Here is a 26,727-nt window from a genome sequence, read left to right as displayed (position 1 = left end):
TCATCTTGCAGATGCATGGTAACTGAGGTGAAAAACTTGATTATTCGTATCACACTCTGTGCCCCGTCCTTGTCGTTTCAGATCAAGGATGTGTGACCCTCTCAGGCCTCAGACCCCTCCGGAAGGTAATTGGTGTTAAAGGTGATTTGCACCTCCTCCAGCAGAAGGTACATTATAAGAAAAGCCGGACCTTGCAGATGTCACCCAACACCAGAGTCACTGCTTGGCATCATTTTCATTTTTTACAATCTCACTGCAAAACTCGTTTCTGTCTCCTTCCAGCCACTGGTTGGGTGCGCAAGCCATTTTTCACTTCATGCAGCTTGTAAAGCAGCCGTATGGAAGGAGGGACCCGGCTGCACCCACACTAGCTCGCCACTGTGGTCCCAATACTTCACTGTCTCAAGGTCATACGATATTTATATGTCCTCTGAGCTATCTTAAAGTTTTATGAAACTTTTAACATTATATATAAAAATCCATTTCAGCTTTTTCCCTGTTCTCATATTGTTTATGACACTCCTGTTCTGGATGCATTTGGCAGACTTCCCGTCGCCTCATTAGACTTTGACACCAATGAACAGTAATGCACTCGTTCTGAATGCAGGCACCCTATGGCTTTCAAAACCACTGGTAATTAAGATTTTAACAAAAAGTGATGAATGGTTTCCTTTTAAGGGAATTTGTCAGCTTTCTGTCAACCACAAACTAAAAGGTATAAATTCCTGCACATTTGCAACAACTGAATAAAAGTGCAAATCTGGAAAGCATCAAACTACAGCAACCAGAAGAGCCGAGCACACTTTCAGTGAGATATCACTTCAGTGTGTATCAGGGGGGATCATCTCTGCAAACCTAAAACCCATTTCCTTTCCTTGCTCTGCTTGCATGCTATCTGTCTGGTTGACTTGTTTTTTATTTCCCTTTTGGTAAAGTCAGAGATACCGAGGCACAGACTGAAAGGCAACCTGATCCAATTTGCAAAAAATTCAAACAGCCATCTCATCATAGCAGGAGTAAAGTATAATTCCCACCCAAAACTTTATGATTTGTTTGCATTCCAACGGAATCTGTAAAAGTGAATATGCTAAAAAGGAAACTACCCTTTCAAAAAAAAAAAAAAAAATCCACATTTCATCAAATAATTTTCTGACTGTGCTGCTAAGTGAGCAGCATTAGGAGGAAGCTATTACATTCTCCACCACACTATTCTTTCCCATCCCTGCAGGGCTACATCCAAAAAAAAAAAAAGTGCTACCATCCAACACACAAAGACTGCTGTGTGACAAAAAGAGCACCACGAGCGAAACTAATCACATCACACATTCACATGGAGAACAGGCACATCCCCAGCTCAAGCTTGATTAATTCACATGCTGGAATCCCATCTACAACACCAGTTACAAATTTATACCGAATTTTGTAAAAGACCACATTGAATAAGTATATATTCCCCTACTTTTACTGTGATTAGGCTTGTGCTTGAGGTGGATGAGAAATGAGAACGAAACCCTGTTGTGGACAGGCTTCAGTATGGTGGATCTGAGAGCCCAACACACTGCAAATTAAGAAAACAGAAAGATTTCAGCAAGCACTAAGTCTTTGGCACGGCTTGGCTCAACACTGCAAAAAAGCCAACTTGTATTTTTTGACCTAAAACAGTGATTTAAGTTGGTAAAACTTGGAAATATAAATTATTGACATTTAGGACAATAATGTAAGTTAGCACAACAAAGGAAGCCAGTTGTCTGTTCAAAAACAAGTTTGTGAGTTGTTGTTACTTATATCTTTAAGTTGGGGTTCACAACAAGGGACAATAGTTCTGATAACTCTTATTTCTTTGTTGGGAAATGCGGGAAAGCGGTGAAATTCATTAGCGAAATCGGCTAACTGATGCTAGCGGCTAACTGATGCTAGTGGCTAACTGATGCTAGTGGCTAACTGATGCTAGCGGCTAACTGATGCTAGCAGCGCTGCTTGTTACAGCTACAAGAGTAGCCAATAGCGTATCAATGCTAACCTAAAATTGACATTTCATAGCGGCATTACAATCGTGCCAATTCAGCACATTGCAGAAGTTAGCAGAAGTAAGGATTAAAAGTTATTACAATGTAAAATTATAAGTTAGTACAACTTACAGTTGAGTTGACAAAAATCTGCAGTGAAGGAGTGCTGTAAAGCTTATGGACAAAGCTGCAAGCCACCTACATCCCAGCCCTGTCCAAGCTGACCCAAGGCAGTTGTAGCTCACACAAGTGGATCTTCTGACATTGATTGGTTGTCCCTGATCTGCTGACCCAGACCCGCCAAATTAAATCTCCTGGGCAGATTGCTCGGTCCCCATCCTTTGAAAAGTGTAAAAAATGTTTTCGGCCAGACTATGTTAATGTGGTCAAAATCGTCACTGAAGCTAATGGTCTACAAATTGTCAGTTTATATGAAAAAATCCAAAACAAATAGTCAAACATTTGTATAAAACAGCCAATTCCAATTTGATAAACAGATCAAGTCAAGTCAAAGTTTATTTATAGAGCACATTTAAAAACAACCTCAGTTGACCAAAGTGCTGTACAGTTATTAAAATAGAATAAATCACACACAAATAGGTATACATAAAAACAATGAAAACAATAAAATACTAAAAACAGTAAAACAATAAAATAAAATAGAATAAAATAGTAAAAAAAGCTCAATCCAAAACAGAGTTAGAGATAAAAAAAAGACAAATAAAAGGGTAAAAAAGAAAGCCAAGGATTCTTGCCTAGCTAGATCAACAGTAAATATCTGAAATGATGTCTGTATCTGTCTGCAATTAGAATGTTAAAAAACTTAACAGTAAACCATTGATTGCACTGAGTGTTTCAAATGACTTGCAGCATTTCTATATTTCGTAGTGTTTTCTGTTTTTGCAGGATTTGTTTCCTAAATTATGCACATGTGTCAAATTGGGGAAGTTTATTAATTTGCTTGTGCTTTTTCTATTTGCTGTGTGTTGAGCTTTCAGGGCCACCGTACCTCCACCCAGTCAAACCTCAGACAGCAGTTGTGTTTTATCATTCTAAATTTAATTACTATGTCAATTATTATGTCCCTAATTATTTCATCTTATTGTTTTCCGTTTCTGTTTTAATTAGTAATTTAAAAGAACAACAATAATGTATTGCGTTCCTAGGGGACCCCAGACTAAAGCAGCAAATTCATCCTATGCAGTTTTAGTTGATGAAATAGAAAAGTTAGATTAAATTAGGAGCCATGGTAAATATTTAAAGTAGCAGAAACTATCAGGGGGAAGGGGACAGAGACAAATGCAGCAAACAATTGTATAGCGCTTTTTCTAGTCATAGAGTGCTTAAACACTACAGTTCAGCTTTCACCCATTCACACACACACTCATACATTTGTGGCTGAGGCTGACACACAAGGTGCCACCTATTCATCAGTACGTTTTCATACACACAAGACTGGTCTCCCCTCAAAAACGACCCCATATAGGCAGCAAAATACGGCATATATTTACGTTTTAGGCTGCCCTCCACCGCCCTCTAGTGGCCGTAATTATCATGAATGACGATGATGTGGAGTATAAAACACAGAAGTTCCACTAATTGGGTCGACTTTCACCCAGGAGAACGAGGTTTTTGTTGCATGTGAAACCAAAATGTGTTTTAAACATCACTGAACTTCCGTTCCTCGCATTTTGTAAATAATGTTTTTATGTAACTACGTAACTTGTAACTACTTCACTTCTGGCCTATACGTAACTTTTTTTACTTTTTAAACTATACTTATAACACCTCATCAGGAAGTTTTTTTTGCCTTAAACTTAGCTCAGTACCTCTTCTAAATCTCTCTAAAGTTTTGGCTTTTTCAGAAGTGTCCATGTCCAATTTAATGCATCAACCCTTTTTCAGCAAATGTAAAAAAAAACACACAAAAAAACACCTCTACCAAGTGTAGTGACAAGATTTTACTTTTTTTTTGCAGAGATTTTTCTAATTTTGCAGTATGCATTCAGCATTTTTAATGCAATATTTTGTGTTTACTACTTTGTGTAATTTCTTTGTGTTTTTATGTGTGTTTTGTGTGTGTGTTTTTATGTATTTTTTGTGTGTTTTTGTGTTTTTTGTATTTTTTTTATATGTTTTTATGTGTGTTTTTTTGTGTTTTTTATGTGTATTTTTTGTTTGGGGTTTTGTGTGTGTTTTTAGTATGTTTTTGTTTTGGGTTTTTTGGGTTCAAAATGTTGATCCAGTAAAATGAAAATGAAAATAATAATCAGGTCATATAGGTGAGGTTGTGCTGAAAACAATGATACCAACACGTCATGGTAAAGATTTTTAAGTGGTTTTATACAGGCAGATTGAAAATAAATCAAAAACAAACAAGATAGCCCAAACTCCAAAGGGTTAAACATGATGGTAGGATTAACAGAGTCATTTTAAAAGCAAAAATAAATAAAAGTCTTAAGGCATTCATTTGACTAAGAATTAGTCTGTGAAGCGGGACCCAGCTTGCAGGGGAAGAGACGTCCCAAAACACATGTTGGGGCTATGAGATGCAAACAAAAAAAAAAAAGTTAGATTTACGTGTGAAAACGTGCATGATGACAGCTTCTCTGTTTCCCCTGCGTGTTGACGTCACCGGTCCACTACGGCCCCGCCTCCTCCACACTCCGGTGATGCTGATGCTGATCCCCCGCTTGCATCAGCACCATTTCAGAGAGAGAGATTGAGAGGGAGGGAGGGGAGAGAGAGAGAGAGAGAGAGAGAGAGAGAGAGAGAGAGAGAGAGAGAGAGAGAGAGAGAGAGAGAGAGAGAGACTACCTAGCCCCAGCAGAGCATAGAGGCGTCAGACGGCCGCCAGAGCATCCCGGTTTCTGTTTCTGTTCAGAGGCCCATCGACGGTTTTGCAGCTCCAGAACCAGCTGAAGAAGAAGTGACCGCAGCCGGGCACACGGCCACATTTACAGTCAGTGATGGAGAGCCTGCTGGATAATCCCATGAAAGCCGTTCTTTACCTGAAGGAGCTCACCACTATCGTGCAGAACCAGCAAAGCCTGATCCAGACGCAGCGCCAGCGCATCGACGAACTCGAGCGCAAGGTGGAGGACCTGATCGGCGAGAACCGACAGTTGCGGGACCCCCACCACTACGTCCAGCAGCCGGCTCCACATCACCACCACCAACACCACCACCACCACCCCCCGACTCACCGCAGCGCCAGTCCCCAGGCGCCGGCCAACCTCCATCAGCACCCGGGGAGCACCAAAGCTGCGGCTCACCTCGGCCAGCAGGCGCAGCAGCAGCAGCCTCCACCACCGCAGCAGCAGCAGCAGCAGCAGCAGCAGATCCCCGGTCTGTCCGCCCAGCCTCAGCAGCATCCGACCCCTCCTGCACCCTCCACCCACCACCACCCGCAGCAGCTGCAGCTCGTCCCCACCTCGCCGCAGTCGCCCAAAGCGAGCCAAGCCAGCCCGGACTCCGCCGAGGAGGACAAGAGGAGCCCCTGCTGCAAGTCTCTGGTTCCGCAGACTCCCACCTCTCTCTGCCGCTCAGTTGGACTGGCAAGGAAAGCGGAGTAAGTAGCTTTCACGCTGTGTGCACTGCAAAAACAATCTCCATCTTAACGAGGGATTTACTGTGAATTATGAGGACTCTGCGAATTAGATTTCCCTCATAAAAACAAACAAAAATATTCTTGTAAGGCATGCAAATCAGGTTTAATTTGTTCGTTTCCCTTTTATTTAAATATTAACCACATGTCAAACAGGTGACACAATGTGACCCCATTGTAAACACACTTTAAATCTCAATATTACATGCAGTGACCTTAATAAGATGGATGTATTTGCAGTGCACATTTTCTTCTCTAAATATAGCCTCTGTGATGCCCTCAGGGGCCATCAGATATGATGCCACAGCCTGTTATCACCCACGTAAAGGGTGTCAGCTGTAATTTTAGGAGAAACATTTTCAAGTGAAGCAATACAGTTAAGATTTTATGAAGTATAGTGTAGAATCGTGTCCCAGACGCTGTACGAGGCCTGTGCTGGATTTGCCTTTGATTAACTTCACATCCCCCTTGACAAGCTGAGGCTTAATTTTCTGACAGGTAATTCAAGCTCCTGCTGTATTTTCACATTATTCACTCTGGTAAATCAATTGAATGCTTAATGAGTATTGATTTTAAAGGGCCTATGTGGTTATTCTGCACCAAGGTGGACTGTCACTACTTGGTGGGACGGAAGTTTGGTTAAATCATGCTTAAACATTTTAGTAGTCTCTCTTTCACACTTTGAATTTGCAATGAAATGCATCTGTTTTTGGGCTCGGCTGAGGTAGAGATTTCACAGGTTCCGGGAGAGCGTTGGTGACATTGTAAACACACATTTTAAAACAAGCCAAGCGCCAAATCCCGAAGGCACATCACAGACTTTGAGACAAATGTCAGCACTTTCACACCGTCACATTTGTTTTTTTTTAAAGAAAAGAAAGAAGAGAAGAAACACCTACGATGGAGGTTTGATTGTACAGACTGCAGCTTGTTCCTCATTAAGACACGAGCTGGAGGATGTCACACTGGGAGGAACATATCCAGAGGGGGGATATAATCAAAGACAGAAAGACATTAGCTGTTGCTTATAAATCACCTCGCAGCCTCCTGAGAGTTTCTAATAAGCCTTGATAAGTTTGAATCTTCTTCGTTGGTGATGTGCTGTGAGTCACTGTCATATTTAACGTTTCATACGGAGTTGGTGCAATTAAAATACTGTAATTCAGCCTCAGTAGTGAGGATTTGCTTCTTTTTTCCATATTATGTCATATTAAACCAACTGACTTTCTGGCAAGCTATTTGAAGACATGAACTTGAAATAGGGGTGTGCCATATCGTATCGTTCACAATAATATCGGTATTTTTTTTTAGGGTTAAAAAAAATGCATATCATGATATTGGCAACATTCCTACTTCTTGATGTAGTGGCGTAAGGTTAATTTTAGCTAACAATTAAAGTTGTTTTAATCACAAAAAGCTACTTACTCTGTCGCTAAACACATGCAGCTTTCAAAATAAGAGCACAGTGTGTTAACAGAATCCACCACAGAACTTACAAGAAGACTGTCAAAATAAGACGCCTTAAATAAAACATACAAGAACCTTTATTCTCCTTTACAAAATTTCATTAAAATATGCCCCCGGAACCCCTAAATGGTTATTTTTATTATTTGCTCATACTCAAGAGTCAAGAGTAAACATTTTTGTATTTGGCAACTGTTGAGATGTGCATTTCACACTACATTTTAGATTTTTATTTAATTACAGACTAAATAACAAGCACATTTTCTATATCTTTTTAAGTATTTCGTAATATCATGAAGAATAATCGTTATCGCAAAAATAGCTTGAAATATCGTGATATTCTTTTAGGGCCATATCGCCCACCCCTAACTTGAAATATACAGACCAAATGGTTACGATACGTTAGTTGAGAAAGCAAACGATACTGAAAACAATTGTCAGTTGCGACACTTCAGGAATTTTTGGGCAGTGGTAAAGAGAATATATGTAGCCAGTATCTTTCCAGTATCTGGACCCTTTGTCACTTTATATTTTTGTGATGTTAACATGTAAAGAAGGATCCAGGTTGTGTTTCACATCACAGTATAAACATTATCAGTTAGGATTAGCTGTAGTTAGTAAGTGTGCAGGAATGGGAACTGATAAGAGTCTATTGAATGCCATTATCGGTTCTGCTTATCGGCTCGATTCTTTATCGATTCCTTTGTTAATTCCTGGTCAATTTTCTGTGTGGGAAAAAGTAGACATACACACGTTTTCAGCATCAACACAACCACATTATTACGATGAGTTTGAACACGAATTCGAATGAAAGAATATTTGTATGGTATTTAATCAAGTAAGAAAATTTTAGAACCAAACAATGGGAGCAGTAGCACTCATTTGCCATGAATGTCAAGTACATTTCTGGATTTTAAGCCCAATGTTTCTGCATATAATTTTACTGACATAGCAGCACTGTTGTCATCTTTCTTGCTAAAACGAAGCCACGCTTTGGCCTGTAATTTCTCTTCACCATGACTCTTTCTTGTTGTGTGCAATGCACAACTGTTAGTAAAAAGTGGCAGCATTGGGTAAAAAGGATAAGCTTGGAGGTGTATTATTGTGATGAATTGGATTGGATTGAATTTTGATTTCCAACCACATATAAAATAAGATATACTTTATTTTCTTGCAGGGAAATTGGTCTTGGGCTGCAAGTTACTGCATCACACAACATCACAATGCACATTCACACATACAAAACCTATATCATCCATATATACACTCACATAAAAGTGTTAAAAGACAGGTCTTTTAAAAAGGAAATAAAAATGTAATAAAATAAAACATAAAATACATGTGTATGCAGCTCTTCTAAAAAGTATTCACTGTCCTTGGAAGTCTTGATATTGAATAAAAATAGTTCTAAAATAAGCCATATTTTAACTGTTTTTTTATACTCATTTGCACCTTCTCCACACTGGACCTGGACTCACTGATTTGATTTAGTAATTCCAGAACATTAAGATTGTTGTTTTGAAGCTACTCATGTGTAGCTTTGGCTATATGCATGGTGTCACTGTCTTGCTGGAAAACAAATCTTTTTGTCAATTTTATTGCAGACTGGAACAAGTTTTTTCTCCAGTAGCTGCATTCATTTACCCTCACAGGCCTTCTGCAGGGAAAGCATCATACACTGTAAAAAATGTTTGTAGAAATGACAGTAAAACACTGTCAAATTGCATCAGGAATGATGCGTAAAATTAAAAATTGTGTATCACCGTAGTAGGCACTTTTAATTACCGCAAATCAAGGAATAGCACAATTTTTACATTTACTGTCATGAACTGTAGGAAACGCACAGTTTTGCTGTAAAAATATAACATTTTCATGTAAAGTTAATGGAGATTTGCTATGATGTGTGAATGAATGACACAATTACCTTAAAAATAACGAGAATATTCAGTCTAAATTAGTTTTGGCTGATATTTAAATTTACAGTAGAAAACTCACTCACTGTATTTTTTTACGCCGAAGTTCTGGCAACCACAGCTGCCGGTAATTTACCGTAAATTTAACAGATTATTTTTTTACAGTGTACAGCGTTTTCGATAAAATGTAAAAATAAAAAAAAACATTAAATCCCATTTGATTAAATTTAAAACATGAAATCTTTTTACACACACTCTATGTGCTTCAGAGCTGTCCATGGTGCTGAGATCGCCACTATCAAGGTCACATGAAGACACACACATACACACACATACACACACACACACACACACACACACACACATGCACTACACAACGCAGCATGCTGAGCCCCATCTGTTCCACTCGGCTGCATTTGCATTGTTTCTGTTAATCCAGATTGATTTATCGTGCCATTAAGACATAATTCCTAAAGAGCGCGGGTCAGGAATAGTATACATTAACATGGATACTAGAAGTAAAACACAACTGCTTTATGTATGTATGTTTTCTGTTTTTAGCTGTTTTTTTTTTGTTTTTTTTCCTTTTTATAATTAGACTGTTATGCTTTTAACCTGTAGCACTTTGAGATTTCCTGTAATGTACAGTGCATTACAAATAAAATGTATTATTATTTATTATTATTAACATGGATTCACACAGACGTGGACAAACAAACACATGAGATATGAGTTGTACAGAATAAATGTCGGGGTCATTTTGTGTCTTTTTTTTGGTAATTTTGTTTCCTTTTTTTTAGTTATTTTGTGTCTTTTTTTAGTCATTTTGTGTCTTTTTTGGTCAATTTGTGTCTTCTTTTGGTCATTTTGTGTCTTTTTTTGGTCATTTTATATCTTCTTTTGTCAGTTTGTGTCTTTTTTTGGTCATTTTGTGTCTTTTTTGGTCATTTTGTGTCTTTTTTTGGTCATTTTGTTTCACCTTTTCACCTTTTGTTTAACCTTTGGTTCCTCCCATCTAGATGGTTTTTAGATTATGTATGTATGTTTTCTGTTTTTAGCTGTTTTTTTTTTTTTTTTCCCTTTTTATAATTAGACTGTTATGCTTTTAACCTGTAGCACTTTGAGATTTCCTGTAATGTAAAGTGCATTACAAATAAAATATATTATTATTTATTATTATTAACATGGATTCACACAGACGTGGACAAACAAATAGATGAGATATGAGTTGTACAGAATAAATGTCAGAGGGGGATTCAATAAGCGGCTCCATTGGTGATTTACCAAGCATGGCCCCCTGACAGTTCTGCAGAATGATGAACAATGAGAGAGATGAAGAGAACTTGAGAGAGAGCGTACTGTACATTATCTTATTTGCTTAATGTAAAAGCAGTGACACATGAGAAGCAGGAGACGTGAAGCAGCATTGTAATTTCCATTTAGTACATTGATCCTGGTCAGACAAGATGGTGTATCGCTGAGCTGTCATGCCGCAGGAGGAGTAATATGTTTCTATTAGCGGGAGGATGACAGGGACATGTCACACATTTACTAATGAGGGTTATGTATATTTGTTTGTATATTTAACCGTGGCGTTCCCCCTTCTGGGTACTCTGAACTGACGTCTGTAAAGTTAGCTGCATGCTACAGGTGTCTCCCTTTTCTGACAGATTTTGGGGGAAGTAGTGACACAGCCTGTCACACCTTAAAGGAAAAGTGCAACATTCTCGAAAATGTTTGTATTGTATGTGTTACAGTAAATATATAGCTACTGTTGCCAGCCAGCTAACTTAACTAAATCTGTACAATAACCAAGAAAAAATTCAAGACAGTTTTTGCACTTTGTTTTTGGATCAGTTTGAACAAATTAGTTAATATATTTTGGTGCCTGTGGAAAGAGCCAGGCTAGCTATTTCCCCCCATTTCCAGTCTTTGTGCTAAGCTAACATAGCTGCTAGCGGTAGTTAAATATGGTATTGTACGTTATCCGGGGCCACTTTTAGTTAACATTTGGGTCCATGTGCCTTAAATATGCATTCTTGCTAATGACCAGCAGGGGGCGACTACACTGGTTGCAAAAAGAAGTCAGATCATACAGAAGACTATGAGAAAATGACCCTACTACTTGCCCTACTCACTTGATTTATTACCTCAGTAAACATTTTCTTAATGAGTTTATGGTCTCAATCACTCATTTCAAGTCTTCTTTAATACAACATGATGTTTTAAAAAAAAAATGATGGTCCCATTTAGAGTAAAATAGATGATAAACCAGGGTATGTTTTAAGGTAACCAGTCTCTCCTTAACCTTGTGATGAGTAGCTACAACTGCACACTGCAGATTTTTGTGTAACAACTGACCCTTTTCAGTTGTAGTTTTTTAAGTTCATGAAAGGTAACTGAAACATCACTTCACTACATTTTGAGGCAAATATTAGACTTTTTACTCCACTACATTTAGCTGACAGCCTAAGTTATGTTTCTTTTCATTTCTTGTTACTTTTTTAAAATATATGATCAATTTAAAGTGATAAGACCTTTTTTAATTAAACCCCACAACAGTATATTTAGTTGTTAAATGAGCCCTATCTTTACGAAATTAAAACACTGCTTACATAAATGCTTCAATAATAATAATACAAAAACAAATTTGGAATATACACTGAAAAAAGAAAATAGCTGAACCAACTTAATTGACTTGTTTCATTTGGTAACACCTAAATGAATGAAGTTCTTTCAAATTAATTTAATAAATTGGATTAACACAACTGATTTTAAATTAATTTGAAAGAACTTAATTCATTTAGGTGTTACCAAATGAAACAATTCAATTAAGTTGGTTCTTTTTTCAGTGTATAAAACAATCTGAGTGGGTCCATTCTGCATAATAAGTACTTTTACTTATTCTGTTCAAGGTTTGAAAGGCTTTGTTCCCACATCATTTATTTGAGAAGACTAGGTCACACACTGCTAACCCTTGCAGGAGCTGAAAATATAATGGGGCCATAAAAAAACCACCATGGACAGATTCTTTTGTTAATTAGTGAAGTAAGGTAGCAAGTAAGCCACTAAGTAAACAAACAATCCCTGAATACCGGGATGTACTTGATTTCCAACTTCCCCACCATATCCCCAGCTCATCTGTGTTTTCGCTTGATTGAAAGGAAGCCGAAAATCCATTTGCAAAGCTTCAACTGAAAAATTAAATGCTCGCTCACTCACACCGTGCATTCCCTCATCTCTTCCACGAGGCATAATTTGAAGAATGCAAATCCAGACCGCCTTCAGCTTCGGAACAGTGGATGTGGTTGAAAAGTTGTTTCCATCCCTCGCAGACTTCTGCTCTGGTGTGAGCTCAAACTTCTCAGACGGAGAGTCTGACGCGTTGCAATTGTGTTACTCAGTCTGAGGAAGATTCTTAAGGGGTTTGTGTGATGTGAGGGAAGCCTTCAGCAATCCTGGCTGTCTTCCTCCCCTCTCTGTCAACCGCACCTCCTCCTCCCTCAGCCTCCATTGTTCCTCTTTGACTCCTTGCTCCCAGCCTACAAATGATACCGTTGTCCAACTACCTAATTATTCCTTTTCCCTCCTTGACTGTCCTTGTCTTTTCTCCCCTTTATCTCAACTCACTGTGTATTTTCCCATCTCCACGTCCTTATTCCTGTTTCTTATGCTACAGTAGCCACCTCTGCAGTCCGGATCAGTATTCAGCCCCATCCTTGATCCTCTCCATCACTTAACCCAGCTATTCTCAACCTTGGGGTCGGGACCCCAATTGGTCCCCAAGTGTTTTAGTCTTTTCTGGTCACTTAATGTCTTTTTTTTGGTCATTTTGTGTCTTTTTTTGGTCATTTTGTGTCTTTTTAGGTCATTTTGTGTCTTTTTTTTAATCATTTTGTGGTCAATTTGTGTCTTTTTTGGTCATTTTGTGTCTTTTCTGGTCATGTTGTGTCTTTTTTGATCATTTTGTGTCTTTTTTGATCATTTTCTGGTCAATTTGTGTCTTTTTTGGTCAATTTGTTTCCTTTTTTTGGTCATTTTGTGTCTTTTTTTGATCATTTTGTGTCTTTTTTGGTCATTTTGTTTCCTTTTTTTGGTCATTTTGTGGTCAATTTGTGTTTTTTTTTTGGTCATTTTGTTTCCTTTTTTTGGTCATTTTGTGTCTTTTCTGGTCATTTTGTGTCTTTTTTGATAATTTTGTGGTCAATTTGTGTCTTTTTTTGGTCATTTTGTGTCTTTTTTTTGGTCATTTTGTGTCTTTTTTTATCATTTTGTGTCTTTTTTTTATCATTTTGTGGTCAATTTGTGTCTTTTTTTGGTCATTTTGTGTCCTTTTTAGGTCATTTTGTGTCTTTTTTGGTCATTTTGTGTCTTTTTTGATCATTTTGTGTCTTTTTTGATCATTTTGTGGTCAATTTGAGTCTTTTTTTGGTCATTTTGTTTCCTTTTTTTGGTCATTTTGTTTCTTTCTTGGGTGATCTGAACTGTGCGTGTGAGACTGTATTCAGTGAGCGGGGGTCACGGACAACATGCATGTTAAATTGGGGGGTCGCGTCTCAAAAAGGTTGAGAACTACTGACTTAACCCATCTCCTGACTGGGCTGAAACGTTCAGTCCACCTTGTCCTTTGGTTTCCTGTCAACGCTTTGGGGGTTGCCGTTGGAGAGTGTGAAGGTTGGGAGTCAAGAGCAACAATCAGCGTGGGCGAGATGGTGCGTTTGTGTGCATCGGGGCGCGTGCGTGTCTGATAGGCAGCAATCCCGTTGCCTAAGGTAGAAATCCCAGGGTTCTCATATAGCTCCAGGTGCTTCTCTGCTGCTCTCCTGCCTCCCACACACTCTCTCTCACAGATATTTTAAGCTCCCGCTCTTACACACAAAACACTAATGCACACAAACCCGAACATGCCACACGCCACCTGGCAGCCCGCATGTTTTTCCGCATTGGCCGCGACTCCCTCTGCGCCCGCCATGCCCTCGTTTCCCTCCTACTGGCCTCGCACCAGCTGGAGCGCAGAATGTATGCCATCTCGCATGCTGGGATGTACAGATAGAGATGGGGAGCGCCAGCATACACGCACATACATCCCAGCATACATTACTGAGTGGCCCTGCTGTGAGCCTGCTGGATGCTGCAGTCTCTCCTTGTTCTGATGCTCTCAGATCAATGATCTGCAGCTTTGCACCAGCTAAGCTAACCCCATAGAGCTGCTCTAGCCTCGAACTCCGGGTCCTATATCATTATCTTTAAGCCAAGCTATCTCTGATCTCAGTGAATCATGGGTCACTTCTCCCAGTAGCAATGTGTATCAAGCACAAGGCTAAACTTCAGCCATGCTAACCTTTAAAAAAGAAAGGTTGGACTTTAAAAAGCTTACATAGTTGTGCAGCCAGCTTGACCACATTTTCCCCACAGTGAATTTAAAAAAGCATTGTCAAAATACAAGCATTTCTTTCTTCCTTTACTACAAGTTGGGTAATTTAACCAGATGTTAAAATTGTAATAATTGATCTCTTTTGGACTTGGGGCTGAAATATCACTATCTAAAGTTGTTATGCTAGCATTCATTTGAAATCGTTTTGGTGGCTACCAGATAAAAATAAGTTTGATATTTTATATTAGCTCTGATTTGCTCTCTATCCAGCTGAGGTGCAGCTCAGCTGGTTGCTGGGATTTTGTATTGTTTCTCTACTGTATTATCTGTCAATTATATGTACAATTTATGTTGTTGCTGCTACTGGATGCCTGAATTTCCCAAAGGGGATAAAATAAAGTATCCAACTATGATATGGAATATCCATGAAGTTCAAAATGTTGCATGAAGCACATTGGGAGGACAAGTGGCCTAGTTAGCAGTATTGGTTTCTCCTCCATTGTAGTTGTTCAGCACTTGCGTTTGTGGGATGTGACAGTTTTTGTGCTATTTGTCCCACACCTCTTCCACTGTGATTGGACGTCTGACTGGCTCTGACACTGGCAAGCACAGCCAAATGTTTGGCATTTTTTAACTCTCACCAAACACCAAAAAAACACCAAAACTCAGCATAGAACAGACACCATGGCATGTGTAGCATAGTGTAAATACCATGGTAGCCTCAGGAAAAAAACGTAAAAAATGCTCCCGAATCCACCAATCTATTGATTAAAGAATCTTCGTCAACCAAGATTTTGTTTGGTTGACATCTCTGAACTCCCAAAGGAAATATCTGGCTTCTTAACTAATAAATGCTCTGCTATCCTGGTGGTTTGGGTTACAGTGGATTTATAAGAAGCTTTTAGCTGAAAACAGCTGCCGGCTGCTGCAAAACAAGGTTAACAGATACCATAAGAGTGAACTAAAACAATAAAGCTGTGGACCTGAATAGCAAAACAATGTCAAAAGATATATTGTTTTTTTGATTTGGGTGAACTGATCCTTTAAGATGAATAATTTTCTTGTCTCTGGAGCCTGGAAGACAAGTAAAACCACTTCTTTTCTGCATGTTTGTCTCTCAAAGACAACAGTGAGAGGGACTGAGAGATGAAGGATTTAATGAGAAAGAAAGGACACGTTCTTCCTCTCTGTCCTCCCCATTACTGGAGAGCTGGAACCTCCTCTCCTGCAAACCCCTGCTCTTTACTTCAGCTCCCTCCTCCCCTCGGTCTGAATGGGAATCACGTCTGCTCGGTTATGACAGGGTGGCTTGGCTCGGCTGCTGCTGGAATCCAAATCATGAATATCACATTTGGTGCGTAGTGCTTTTAAATTGCTTCATTTCTCAGAGGATGTAGCTGCCGGGTGATTCCTGACTCCCTGGTAGAATATTAGCTGTTTTCATGCACAAGTTGAGCAAGGCGAAAAACAGTCCCAGTTGTCTGTAATCCAGCCGTGTGTGTGTGTGTGTGTGTGCTCGTGTGTGTTAAAGATTGTGTTTGGGTGTTAAAAGGACAAGAGAACAGCTGTTGTAAGAGGATATATCGGATCATTTTCTGTCTTTTTCATTTATGGAGTGGATGTATGGTAATGAAGGGTATAACTTACTTCAGCTTTGGCTTACTGGACACTTCTGTTGGCCTGAGGTGTTGGTTTGATCCAATTTAGTGAACCTATCACCGTTACTAAAGTAGATTATAGTGTGCCAAGTATGAATAAATAAGTTTGCTCTACTTAGTATCCTTGCAAACGGTGTAAATTTACAATAAACTGGATGTGGGAACCCAAGCAAACACTATCTCTTTTTAAAGTCCCCATGAAACGGAAGGATAGAAGGTCTTTAGCTTCTGTACTGGGACGTATTTCCCAGTATATTTCGGCGGTGTAGTTACAAGAGGGGCCACAAATCAAATCCTTCGCATCTGATTGGAATGCTAGAAGGCGGCTGGGCTTATAGGAGTTTAGCGCAATATGCAGAGGACTGTTATGGTTATGGCCCAACACACATTTTCCTCACCTGTTGTTGAGGGAGAAATGAAAGGGAAAACCAGCTCTGCGTCACTGCACTGCCTCCATTCCACCGGCAACACGGAGCCTGAAGGCTAATTCATACAAGGATACAGGGATAATACATACTTCGCAAGAAAAGAGAAATTTGTCCGTTTTCTCCAGGTGGCAAGCAGAAGAACAAAGTTATTTGTGACCAGGACATTTCATACTTCACGAGAAACTCCACTGCAGAACTCCGCATGTGAAATTCAAATTCAAATTTCTGACCAATCACACAATAGTTGTTGGGCAGAATTCTGTTCATGCAGCCCTGGCAGAGAGAAGAAATTTCTCTGTTCTTGACACATCATCTGGGCAGAACTTATTTCTCATGTGGTGTCCAAGAACTATTGGTTGATTGGTCATGAATTTGAATTTGAATGAGACGTGTGCTGCAGTGGGAGGAGTTCTGCAGAGTTTCTTGTGAAGTATAAAGTGTCCTGGCCAGAAATAACTTTTTTCAAGAACACATTTCTCTGTTCTTGTGGAGTATGTAAAGGGCTTAAGTCTGCATGTATTGCAGCAGCGACACAGAGCCGGTTGAAAATTGGCAAAGTAAAAAAGTTAACAGTGGTTTTATACGACCAGTGTGGCTAGCTAGTTGCTCAAAGTCTCATTTGATTGGATGCATTTTTGTAAACACCGCTAAGAGCAGGATGAGTTATCAAACAGTTTTAATTGGTTTTACAGGAAGAGAAAAACCATGATTTTGTCATCTGATACTGATTTTTTTTGTATATTTGGCATACATCAAGAGATAAATGAACAATTAACACAAAAGCACAGGATTTGTTTTTTTTTTCAAGTCTTGATGTAAAAATACAACGATATAAAAGTGGATTTCTGAGGATCTATTTACTAATTATGTGTGTCAGTTCTGGCCAGCAGCTTTTGATTGATCATATACATTTGTCCGCTATGCTTCCCAAACTAGAGGAGAAGATGATTATGGGCAACATGTACATAATGTAGATAGAAAAGCAGAATGACAGACATAATTAGACAGATTAAAAATAAGGTTTGGACAAAACATACTGAGAAGGCCCACAGGGCTGAAGTGTCCAAATGTTGTCCCAATTTTTCTCATAACTTGGCAAAAATGCAAACAGCTTCTTTCCACTGTCCTCTGCCTCTCTAATTCAATCAAAATGACAAAATTTTGGCTCTTTTTTTTTCCAAACATGGCTTCCAACTGGCAGTCCGCTGTCTCTTGGGCACAATGCCGACTCACTGAAAGACAGATGTGTCATCCTTGCGTCCTTGACACGTCCGGATGCCACAGCTGACACCATCTTTTATATGTAAATATTGCACGCCCACATAGCGGCTCTGCTGTTAATCATGTTACACTGGCTGCAGAGTGACTCGCCCCCGTCATGGTCGGAGGTAAATTATTCACACGTCTTATTTATGCATTTCATGTCTTCTTCATGCAAATGAAGAGTGGGCGTAATGAGCAATCAGTGCGGGTCATTGCTATGCAATCTACATATTTCAGAATTGTGGTTGCAAATAGGAATGATATCAGTGTTCATCTCATAAGCAGACAATTTGATAAACATATCCTGACTATCAACCCCGTTTTTAACTCTGCAGCTTTACAGTTTTATTATATTTACTAAAAAAATGTTTAAATTGTCTTATGTTTAACGATGACATTCAGAACTTATTTCTCATGTGGTGTCCAAGAACTATTGGTTGATTTAAATTATCTTATGTTTAAAATAGGAATGATATCAGTGTTCATCTCATAAGCAGACAATTTGATAAAGATATCCTGACTATCAACCCCGTTTTTAACTCTGCATCTTTACAGTTTTATTATATTTACTAAAAAATGTTTAAATTATGTCATGTTTAACGATGATATTCTTCCGTTTGTTATAAAAATGAATCTCTTGTATTTTACATAATAGACTGACATTATATTTTAGGGAGCCAGACATTTTAGCAGCTGCTTACCAACAATGCGGTTTAATAACGGCATCGTTTTTCATTGTGAAAGTAAGAAAAAAAGCTTGTAAATGTGATAAGTGTAGCACTTGATAATACACCACTTATTTCACACTCTTTTATTGGCACTGCAATGCATTACAACCCGTTTAATCTTTCAGCACAAAATGTGCTATTAGCTGGCAGTTAGCAGCTGCTAACGTATGTGGTGCTGCAGTGAAACAGATGTTTTGACCGTAGAACAACACTTATAGGGAAATGATGCATCATTTAAAAATGTGTCACTATACACAGTGTTTGTCCTACTGACGTGGTGGGATTCCTCACAGTCACATAACGCTGTGTTACGACCACGCCGGTCAGCGAGCTAATGACCTCAGCAGCTCTGGGAAAAGAAGGAACAGTGTGCAGTTATGGAAAAATGTCCACCCATCTGTCGCAGAGATTTCACCTCCTGAGAGCTTAGCCCTGAAAATCCCTCTGCAGACAATCCTAATTGTTTTGCACCATGTGCACCAGTGTGCATCTGTGTGTGTCCAACAAGGGTTTGGCGAGCAGTTAAAGTAAGGCTCATGTTGGGGGCTGAACAGTTTGAGGGAAATATATGTAGCTGTGATTTAAATGTCTAGTATTTTATTTTCAACACCAGTCAAAAGTTTGGACACACCATCTCATTCAATGGTTATTCTTTATTTTTTACATTTTTATTATTGTCAACATTGCAGATTAATACTGAAGACATCAAAATTATGAAAGAACACATATGGAATTGTGTAGTAAAAAAGGTGTTAAACAAACCAGAATATGTTGTATATTTTAGATTCTTCACCGTTTTTTGATTTGATTTGATTTAAGTTTATTTCGAATATGAAAACAAATAATAATAAATAAAAAAAAGAGTCAGACAAAACATTTAACATGACAGAATACATATTCGAAAAGGAGTGAGAAGAAGTAAAACTTATAAACTCCCACTTATAAACTCTCCTTAAATATGACAAGTTAACATCCTTGTCTAAACATGTCTTGTATTACAAAAACATAAATATAATTAACCCACATAATAACCCACATATGCATACATACCCAAACACACGCACAGTCGCACACATACAAATGTTTTCATGACAGCTTTGCACACTTTTGTTATTCTCTCAGTCACATTCATGAGTTAGTCACCTGGAATGGTTTTAAATTAACAGGTGCACCTTTTCAAGAGTTAATTTGTGGAATTCCTTGCCTCCTTAATGTGTTTGAGAGCATCAAAGCAAAATGTGGCTATTATCTAAAATATAAAATGCGTTCCATCACAGTTTTGATGTCTTCTGTATTAATATACAACGTAGAAAATTTAATTAAATAATGAAAAACCATTGAATGAGAAGGTTTGTCCAAACCTTGGACTGGTACTGTATATAATTATGACAATAAATGGTGGCCGTTTTTCAGTCTTTATTGATAAAAACAGCCTGACCTGAATATTTTGTCATGGACATCCAAATTGATATTTGAATGCTGCGTTGTTTTTAAAAAAAAAGTATTATTAAAGAGCAAGAAATGGAGCTTAATATCAAGAACAAGCATATCTTAATGACAATGATATGTATTGATATTTCCTCTTTGCATTGATGATATTGGATTGATACATAAATCTTATCTTAAATGCAGAACTAGTAGGATGAAAAACAGCTTCTTTCCCTGGGCTGTCAGAACTCTCAACACCCACACAGGATAAATTAATTAAAAGGTGCAATAAAACGAACATGTGCAATACAATTAATATGTGCAAAACACTCAATTTACCTAATCTAATTATAGCATTTTAAGTAGCCATTTATTTATTTTTATACTTATTTATTACATCACATGTCCTTGTTCTTGTTTTTGTCCTTGTTTAGCTCGGTATTTTTTAAAATGTTTTTACTCATGTTGTTTTGTGTTATGATTGTCATAACTATGCACCTTATGCAGTGGCACTTTCAATTTCGTTGTATAGTGAACTATATAATGACAATAAAGACTATTTGATTTGATTTGATATAAAAGAGCTCGATGGATTGTTCTACCCCTATTCATTTTGTTGCCTAAACCTAACCAAGTAATTCCGCGTCACAACATTAACAATGTGTTTAAAATGGTGTCAATGCAACCGCTTTACAAGCCTAAAAATAACGAGTAGGTAATCGTAGATCGTAATCGTAGATCGTAATCAGCTCCGGCGATCTCCAGAAGCGATGCAGCAAAGCGATTTGCTTCAAAACTCCCCATATTCAGTAAATTGGAGTTCATTTGTCTGCCATTGCTCTCCATCCAACATAATCTCCATGCCCGCTCTTGCACTGTACACTGAAACAAACACACACACCCATGCATAGGCCCACACTAGCCTAGGGAAATGTCAGGTATGGTTAACTTTACGACCCAGAGTAATGTTCAAAGCCATCCACCTAAGGCTGCGAGGCTTTGCAGAGCTGATCGGAACAGGCACGGCATGTCCAATCGGCTTTCCTGGTCTTCTCAACACATCACACAAAACCTCAACCAAGGCTCAGCCATGATTTATTGTACTGTGCACGAGAAAAAAAAAACTGGGGATGCATCTATTTAGCTACTAATTTCCCTGCGTAGTTGATCATTCATTTGCATTGTTCATTGTGTCACTTTTGAATTGTGGATGCTTGCTTATGTGTGCTTCCCTGCAGGTTTTGTTGCATAATATTAAAAAGATGAGGCGTTACTTCGTATTAAATGCTTGGTTAAATAGAGATTTTAATCTTTTCCTGGAGGCCACAGGTAGAAATAACTAACCTGGATGTGAATGCCTCGTCGGTGTGTAACTCGTGACATTCATGTTTGCCGCATACTAGATTTTCTTCACATTCAGATGACCATTAAAGCTCCTTGCCCTTCCCCTCCACTGTGGTTATATCACCAACGCCCTGTCAGTCAACCCCCTAGATGCCAGGATTACATCATCAGGTACGCAGTGCCAGGGGGAGGAGCTGATGACTCCACCAGTGATGTCATTGGTTTCAATTTAGAGCAAATGATATAACATGAGGTCAGAATGAGTCATATGTGTGGGAACTGGAGTAAAGAAGTTATCTTACGTGGATGATGTGGAGAAAAATTAGCTTTCTTTTGTCATGCCTCCCCCACCGCCTGCATGCCTACATGCCTTCTCTTCCTCTTTGTTCTACTTCCTTCCTTGTGCAGCACACCAGCATCATCATTCACAAACTCAAGCTCTGTGCCACCCTCCTAAATGAAAGCAATTCAGCCTACTTCAGCACAAAATGTATGGCCACTGTTGCCGATCTGGTTGATGGGATTTTCCTCATCAGCCCGAGCCCTGGCTGATATATGACAACCATGTCAGTTTGATAGCTGTCAAGCATCAGCGTGAAGCATGGGCAATATCTGTGAAATTTGACCCACTGCCAAGTCTTCAGCAGATGGCCCTGCAGCAACACAGTGTAGTGTTGATGCTCGATATGAGCTGCTAAAACTGCTCAATAGTGGAGACACCAGCTGGAGAGACAACAGTAGGAAAAACTGCTGCTTTCATGGGAAAATTAGTAACAGCTATTTTTTTTTCTCTCTGTTTGTTCTGCTACAAGCTGACATTTGTCCTTTGGTGGAGTTTTATATCATGGTGGCAACCTTTTACAGCACCATATTTCTGCTTACTCACATGAAAATCTTAGTTAACTAGAAGAGTGCATACTTCTGCACTTCCAAAGGCCATGCCCTGTCTCACCATGTTAACTTTTTGATGCACAACATATGGACAACCCTTCTAATAGATCATCTTTTTGTATTTTTTGGTTTCTGTCATATTTTTGTCTGCTGTGTTATTTATTTATTTGTATTGTTCCTGTTTTTAATATCTGTCTCCTATGGACCCTGAGTCTTGAATAAAAATTTGATTGATTGATTGATTGATTAATACACACATGGGTTTGATTAAAATTAAATTACCTAATACTATAATAATAATAATTTCTTTCAAATAGTTACTTTCCGCCCTCATATATTTAATATACTATTAACATGTTTATGTATCATTTTGTCACACATACAGTGTATTTGGAAGGTATTCACAGCACTTCACTTTTTCAACATTTTTTTATGTTTCAGCCTCATTCCAAAATTGATTAAATTCTTAAAATTATACACACAACACCCCATAATTAAAATTTTTGACCCATGTTGTGCATTAGAAGCGTAGTGATACAAAAAGGGTTTTTATTCAAAAGTAAGAAATGAAAACAAAAAATTAGGATGTACGATGATCAAAAACAAGTTGATTGAAGAAAACCTGGAATACTGAATAATGAAATTCATTTATTGCAAAGATATAGAAAATTAAAAACTCAGTCGGGTCACTTTAGACCCATGTTGTGCATCAAAGGGTTAACAAAAAAGATCCACATTTTGACTTGTTCTTCCTTGGTTAACTCTACACCCTTCCACCAAGTTTCATGAAAATCAGGATAGATATTTTTCTGTAATTCCTGCTGAAAAACATAGACAAACACCTTGAGTAGTTAAACAAATATTTGCATACTTGCATATTAACTTTGCATCTGCATATGAGTTACAAATAATGGTAATTATGTTGGCAGGAGTAAGCCTAGTCAGCTTAGTTGATGTTAACAAGCTAACTCTTCCTTTCTAGGCTAGAGGAAACTTAGCTACTGCCTCACTCTTTGGCAGTTTGTACAATATGTGACCTTCCTAGAAACCCATAGACGTGATATAATGATGCATACAATTTGGACAAATAAAGTAGAAATAAATATAGCTCAGTTTCAGTCTTGAACCCTCTCAGCCGAATAACAGCCTTAATCTTTGGTGCTACATATTGGCAAAAAGAAATATTGCAACTAACACAATGTGGAAGTCCCTTAAGCCTGCACTCTTTCTAACGGCCAGCAGGGGGCGACTCCACTGGTTGCAAAAAGAAGTTAGATTGTATAGATGTCAACAAGAAAATGACCCTTTTTCTCACTTGATTTGTTACCTCAGCAAACATTTTCCTAATGAGTTTATGGTCTCAATCACTACTGTCTTGTTCAATACAGCATGATGTTCATTTAGTAAATTATGCTCCCATTAAGAGTAAAATATAGAATAAAGCAGAGCATGCTTTAGGCCGTGGCTACCTTGTGACAAGTTGCTAACACAGTGTCTTACATTTTGGTAGCTTAAAAATGTCTTATTGAGCGTTCGGTTGTACAGTTAATTCTTTTTTTTTACCTTACTAACCAAGCTAGCCAACCAATGCTAGTGCTAGCTGATAACTAAGCTCCACCCTCTTGTCCAAATAAGGTCACAAGATGACTTACATGATAACTAATGCAAAATTAGCTAAAATCAGATGTACTTATTAGTTTGCTACCTTTGCTGAACCAAATAACTCCAGTGCATCTATGTTAGTTACATTTAAAATCATTATTCGAATAATTTTAGTGGGAGTAGCTAGCTTACAACTCTTTATTTCAGTTTTTTTTCAGAGTTTACTTTCCTTCCCTGGCTATTTCTCTATATCTGCCAACTGTGCACAGACTAAAAACCCAGATATCTAAAATTCTTTCCAAACTTGTTTAAAGAACAGTATATTTTAGTTTCTAACACAAACTTGTCCAGTAAAAGTAAATTCAGATAATTACATTTTAGTAGCTTAAAAATGTCTTATTGAGCATTCGGTTGTACAGTTAATTCTTTTTTTTTTACCTTACTAACCAAGCTAGCCAACCAATGCTAGTGCTAGCTGATAACTAAGCTCCACCCTCTTGTCCAAATAAGGTCACAAGATGACTTACATGATAACTAATGCAAATGCAAAATTAGCTAAAATCAGATTAGTTTGCTACCTTTGCTGAACCAAATAACTCCAGTGCATCTATGTTAGTTACATTTAAAATCATTATTCGAATAATTTTAGTGGCAGTAGCTAGTTTACAACTCTTTATTTACTTTCCTTCCCTGGCTATTTCTCTATATCTGCCAACTGTGCACAGACTAAAAACCCAGATATCTAAAATTCTTTCCAAACTTGTTTAAAGAACAGTATATTTTAGTTTCTAACACAAACTTGTCCAGAAAAAGTAAATTCAGATAAGCATCATTTTTGAACCCCTTCAGCTGACGGAGCTCTCTCCGACAAGCGAGCGGCAGGAAGTGGTTCACTCCGGTTCTCCCCCCGGGCTCAGCTCTCTCCCTCTCTGCTCCGTCAAAGTCGTCTCTTTTAAGTTTTATTAAAGGGGGACCAACAGTTGGGAGTTGAGTTGAAGAAGAGTGTAAAATGTTGAAAGCCTCAAAAGATTTTTTTCTTCTTCTTCTTTGATTTTTAAGGGGGGGACATCAAAACCTGACATTTATCGTTGATATTTTAGTGTATAATTTTCCCTTCCACTGAACTTGTGTTGTAATTGACTAAATATCTCAAAATTGGTGACGCGCAATGGAAAAAATATTCAGTCACAATCTTCAAACGTGTCAGATGCGTTAACAAACATGACTCCCCATCACATTTCCTCCTCTGAAGTTGTCACCAGCTTTCTAAGTTGCCACCATCTCAAGAGGTGGAGGCTTGTCTTGCTCTGACAGACATGACGCAGCATAAATACGGAGCTTAATGGTGAAATTTTTTTATATATTTACCATCAAGTGCTGCAGGGGAGTCAAGCAGGCCACAATGAGACACAGAAAGTGTGAATATAGCTCAAATGTTGCAGCTTTTCCTGACACTGGCACCGTCAGGAGTTCTTTTAAGGGATCCAATACAAGGACTAAAAAAAAAAAGATTCTCCCTCTTTTGTTAGCTTTCTCTCGGGAAAACTGGTCTCACTCTCTCGTCCATCTCTGGTTTCGCCTGCAGAAGGCGAGCTAAGCCGCTTGGGACGGCCCAAGAGTCTGTGCTGCTGACGCAAACCTTTCAAGGAAGCTTTTTTTAATTCACTGTGCGTGTTTGTAAAGGAATTGATATGGTCGGCTTTCAGGACCAAATATTGAGGAGTGTATCTGTGTGTGTGTGTGTTTGGTGCAGTGCTCAGACAAGAGACATCTGATTCAGTTCAAGGATATATTTTCCGCCTTATAATCCACCGCGCATCATGTTTATTACATCATTTTAACCTCAAGAAGATATAGACGCAGCACCATGAATGTATTTCTCTCTGAGAGCCTAACACACTTCTAGCCTGTAAAACATAGTGATAAACTGGCACTTACATTGACTGCCAATTTGCCAAATGGAAGTGAAGTATTACAAAAACATTTGGAGGGGCTTTTTTTCTGATTTAACATGATCAAAGTGCTTCCAGTCATACCGCCACGAGTTGAATTGACTTGTGAAAGGCGTATAATATACGAGCCGACCTAAATTAATTCCAAGGATTGTGATGATCTTGATGTTCTCTTTTTACCTTTTACGAGGTGGAATAAGTACACAGAACTGGCAGAGTTGTATGGTTTAAAAGCCATTTTTATTAAAATGGGTTTATTTTAACCCACTTTACTATTATATTATATCATAGACCCTGTTACGGCTGATGGTTAGCAAAAATATTTGCAGGCATGTTGGCAATAGTTTATCCCCAGCTATTCAAATTAGTCAAGTCAAGTCAAACTTTATTTATAAAGCACATTTAAAACAACCGGGGTTGACCAAAGTGCTGTACAGATATCACAGTTGCAGGAAATACGGTAAAAACTAAAATACTAAAATACATAAACACAGTGCAACAAAAGAATAAAATAAATAAAAATATAATAAAATAAATTAAAAATTCAAATAAAATTTTTGTTTTTGCAAGATGTCCACTTAAACTTGATTAAAAGCCAGGGAGGGGAGAAAAAGTGTGTTTTTAAGGAGGATTTAAAGACCTCAAAAAATTAGTTAGGAAGCATTAATCTTTGACTTAATACTGTTAGTAGCATCAAAGGCTACACCCACATCGCAGGTCTTGATGCTCAACTTTTTTGTTCGGGTTGGGGTCATACGCAGAAGAACAATAAAAAAGATGCATCATGCATCATACTGTGTACGGAAGTAAACACGAAGGCTGCTGAAGTCATCGTTTATGGTCTCATGCTCAAGTTGTGAGCACATGATAAAAGAAGAATGATGAGGAGAAAGACAGCAACATTTTTAACAATAGCTTTCTCTTGAGCAATCGCTGCTATGTCTGTAAGGAGGTGTGTGTGTGGATGAGGAGTCGAAGCCAGGAGTGGTGGGATCGTAAGCTTCCGACTGATTTAGCCCCAGCTAGTGCAGAAGTGTGACGATTTTTGTTCAAGAGTGATGTAAAAATC

General features: G+C 38.4%; 1 protein-coding gene and 1 long non-coding RNA gene across 3 annotated transcripts in view; one reads left to right on the top strand and one right to left on the bottom strand.

The window, feature by feature from the left end:
- Window positions 1-26,727, bottom strand: part of LOC131960358 (uncharacterized) — a 134,171-nt gene that overhangs the window by 28,482 nt on the left and 78,962 nt on the right. The window lies entirely within an intron of this gene.
- The window catches only part of iqsec3a (IQ motif and Sec7 domain ArfGEF 3a), a 145,954-nt gene continuing 124,014 nt past the window's right edge, over window positions 4,788-26,727 (top strand). Inside the window, exon 1 of one of the 2 annotated variants that reach the window (XM_059325529.1) lies at window positions 4,788-5,577. In XM_059325529.1, the coding sequence (XP_059181512.1) occupies window positions 4,976-5,577 (602 nt within the window). In that variant the 5' untranslated portion in view covers window positions 4,788-4,975. The remainder of the gene's footprint in view (window positions 5,578-26,727) is intronic. The other variant, XM_059325530.1, reaches the window with a different exon arrangement.

Source organism: Centropristis striata, chromosome 22 (genome assembly GCF_030273125.1).
Source record: "Centropristis striata isolate RG_2023a ecotype Rhode Island chromosome 22, C.striata_1.0, whole genome shotgun sequence".
Taxonomy (NCBI): domain Eukaryota; kingdom Metazoa; phylum Chordata; class Actinopteri; order Perciformes; family Serranidae; genus Centropristis; species Centropristis striata.
Note: the sequence above shows the minus strand (reverse complement) of the source record. Positions and strands in the feature narration are given on the sequence as shown.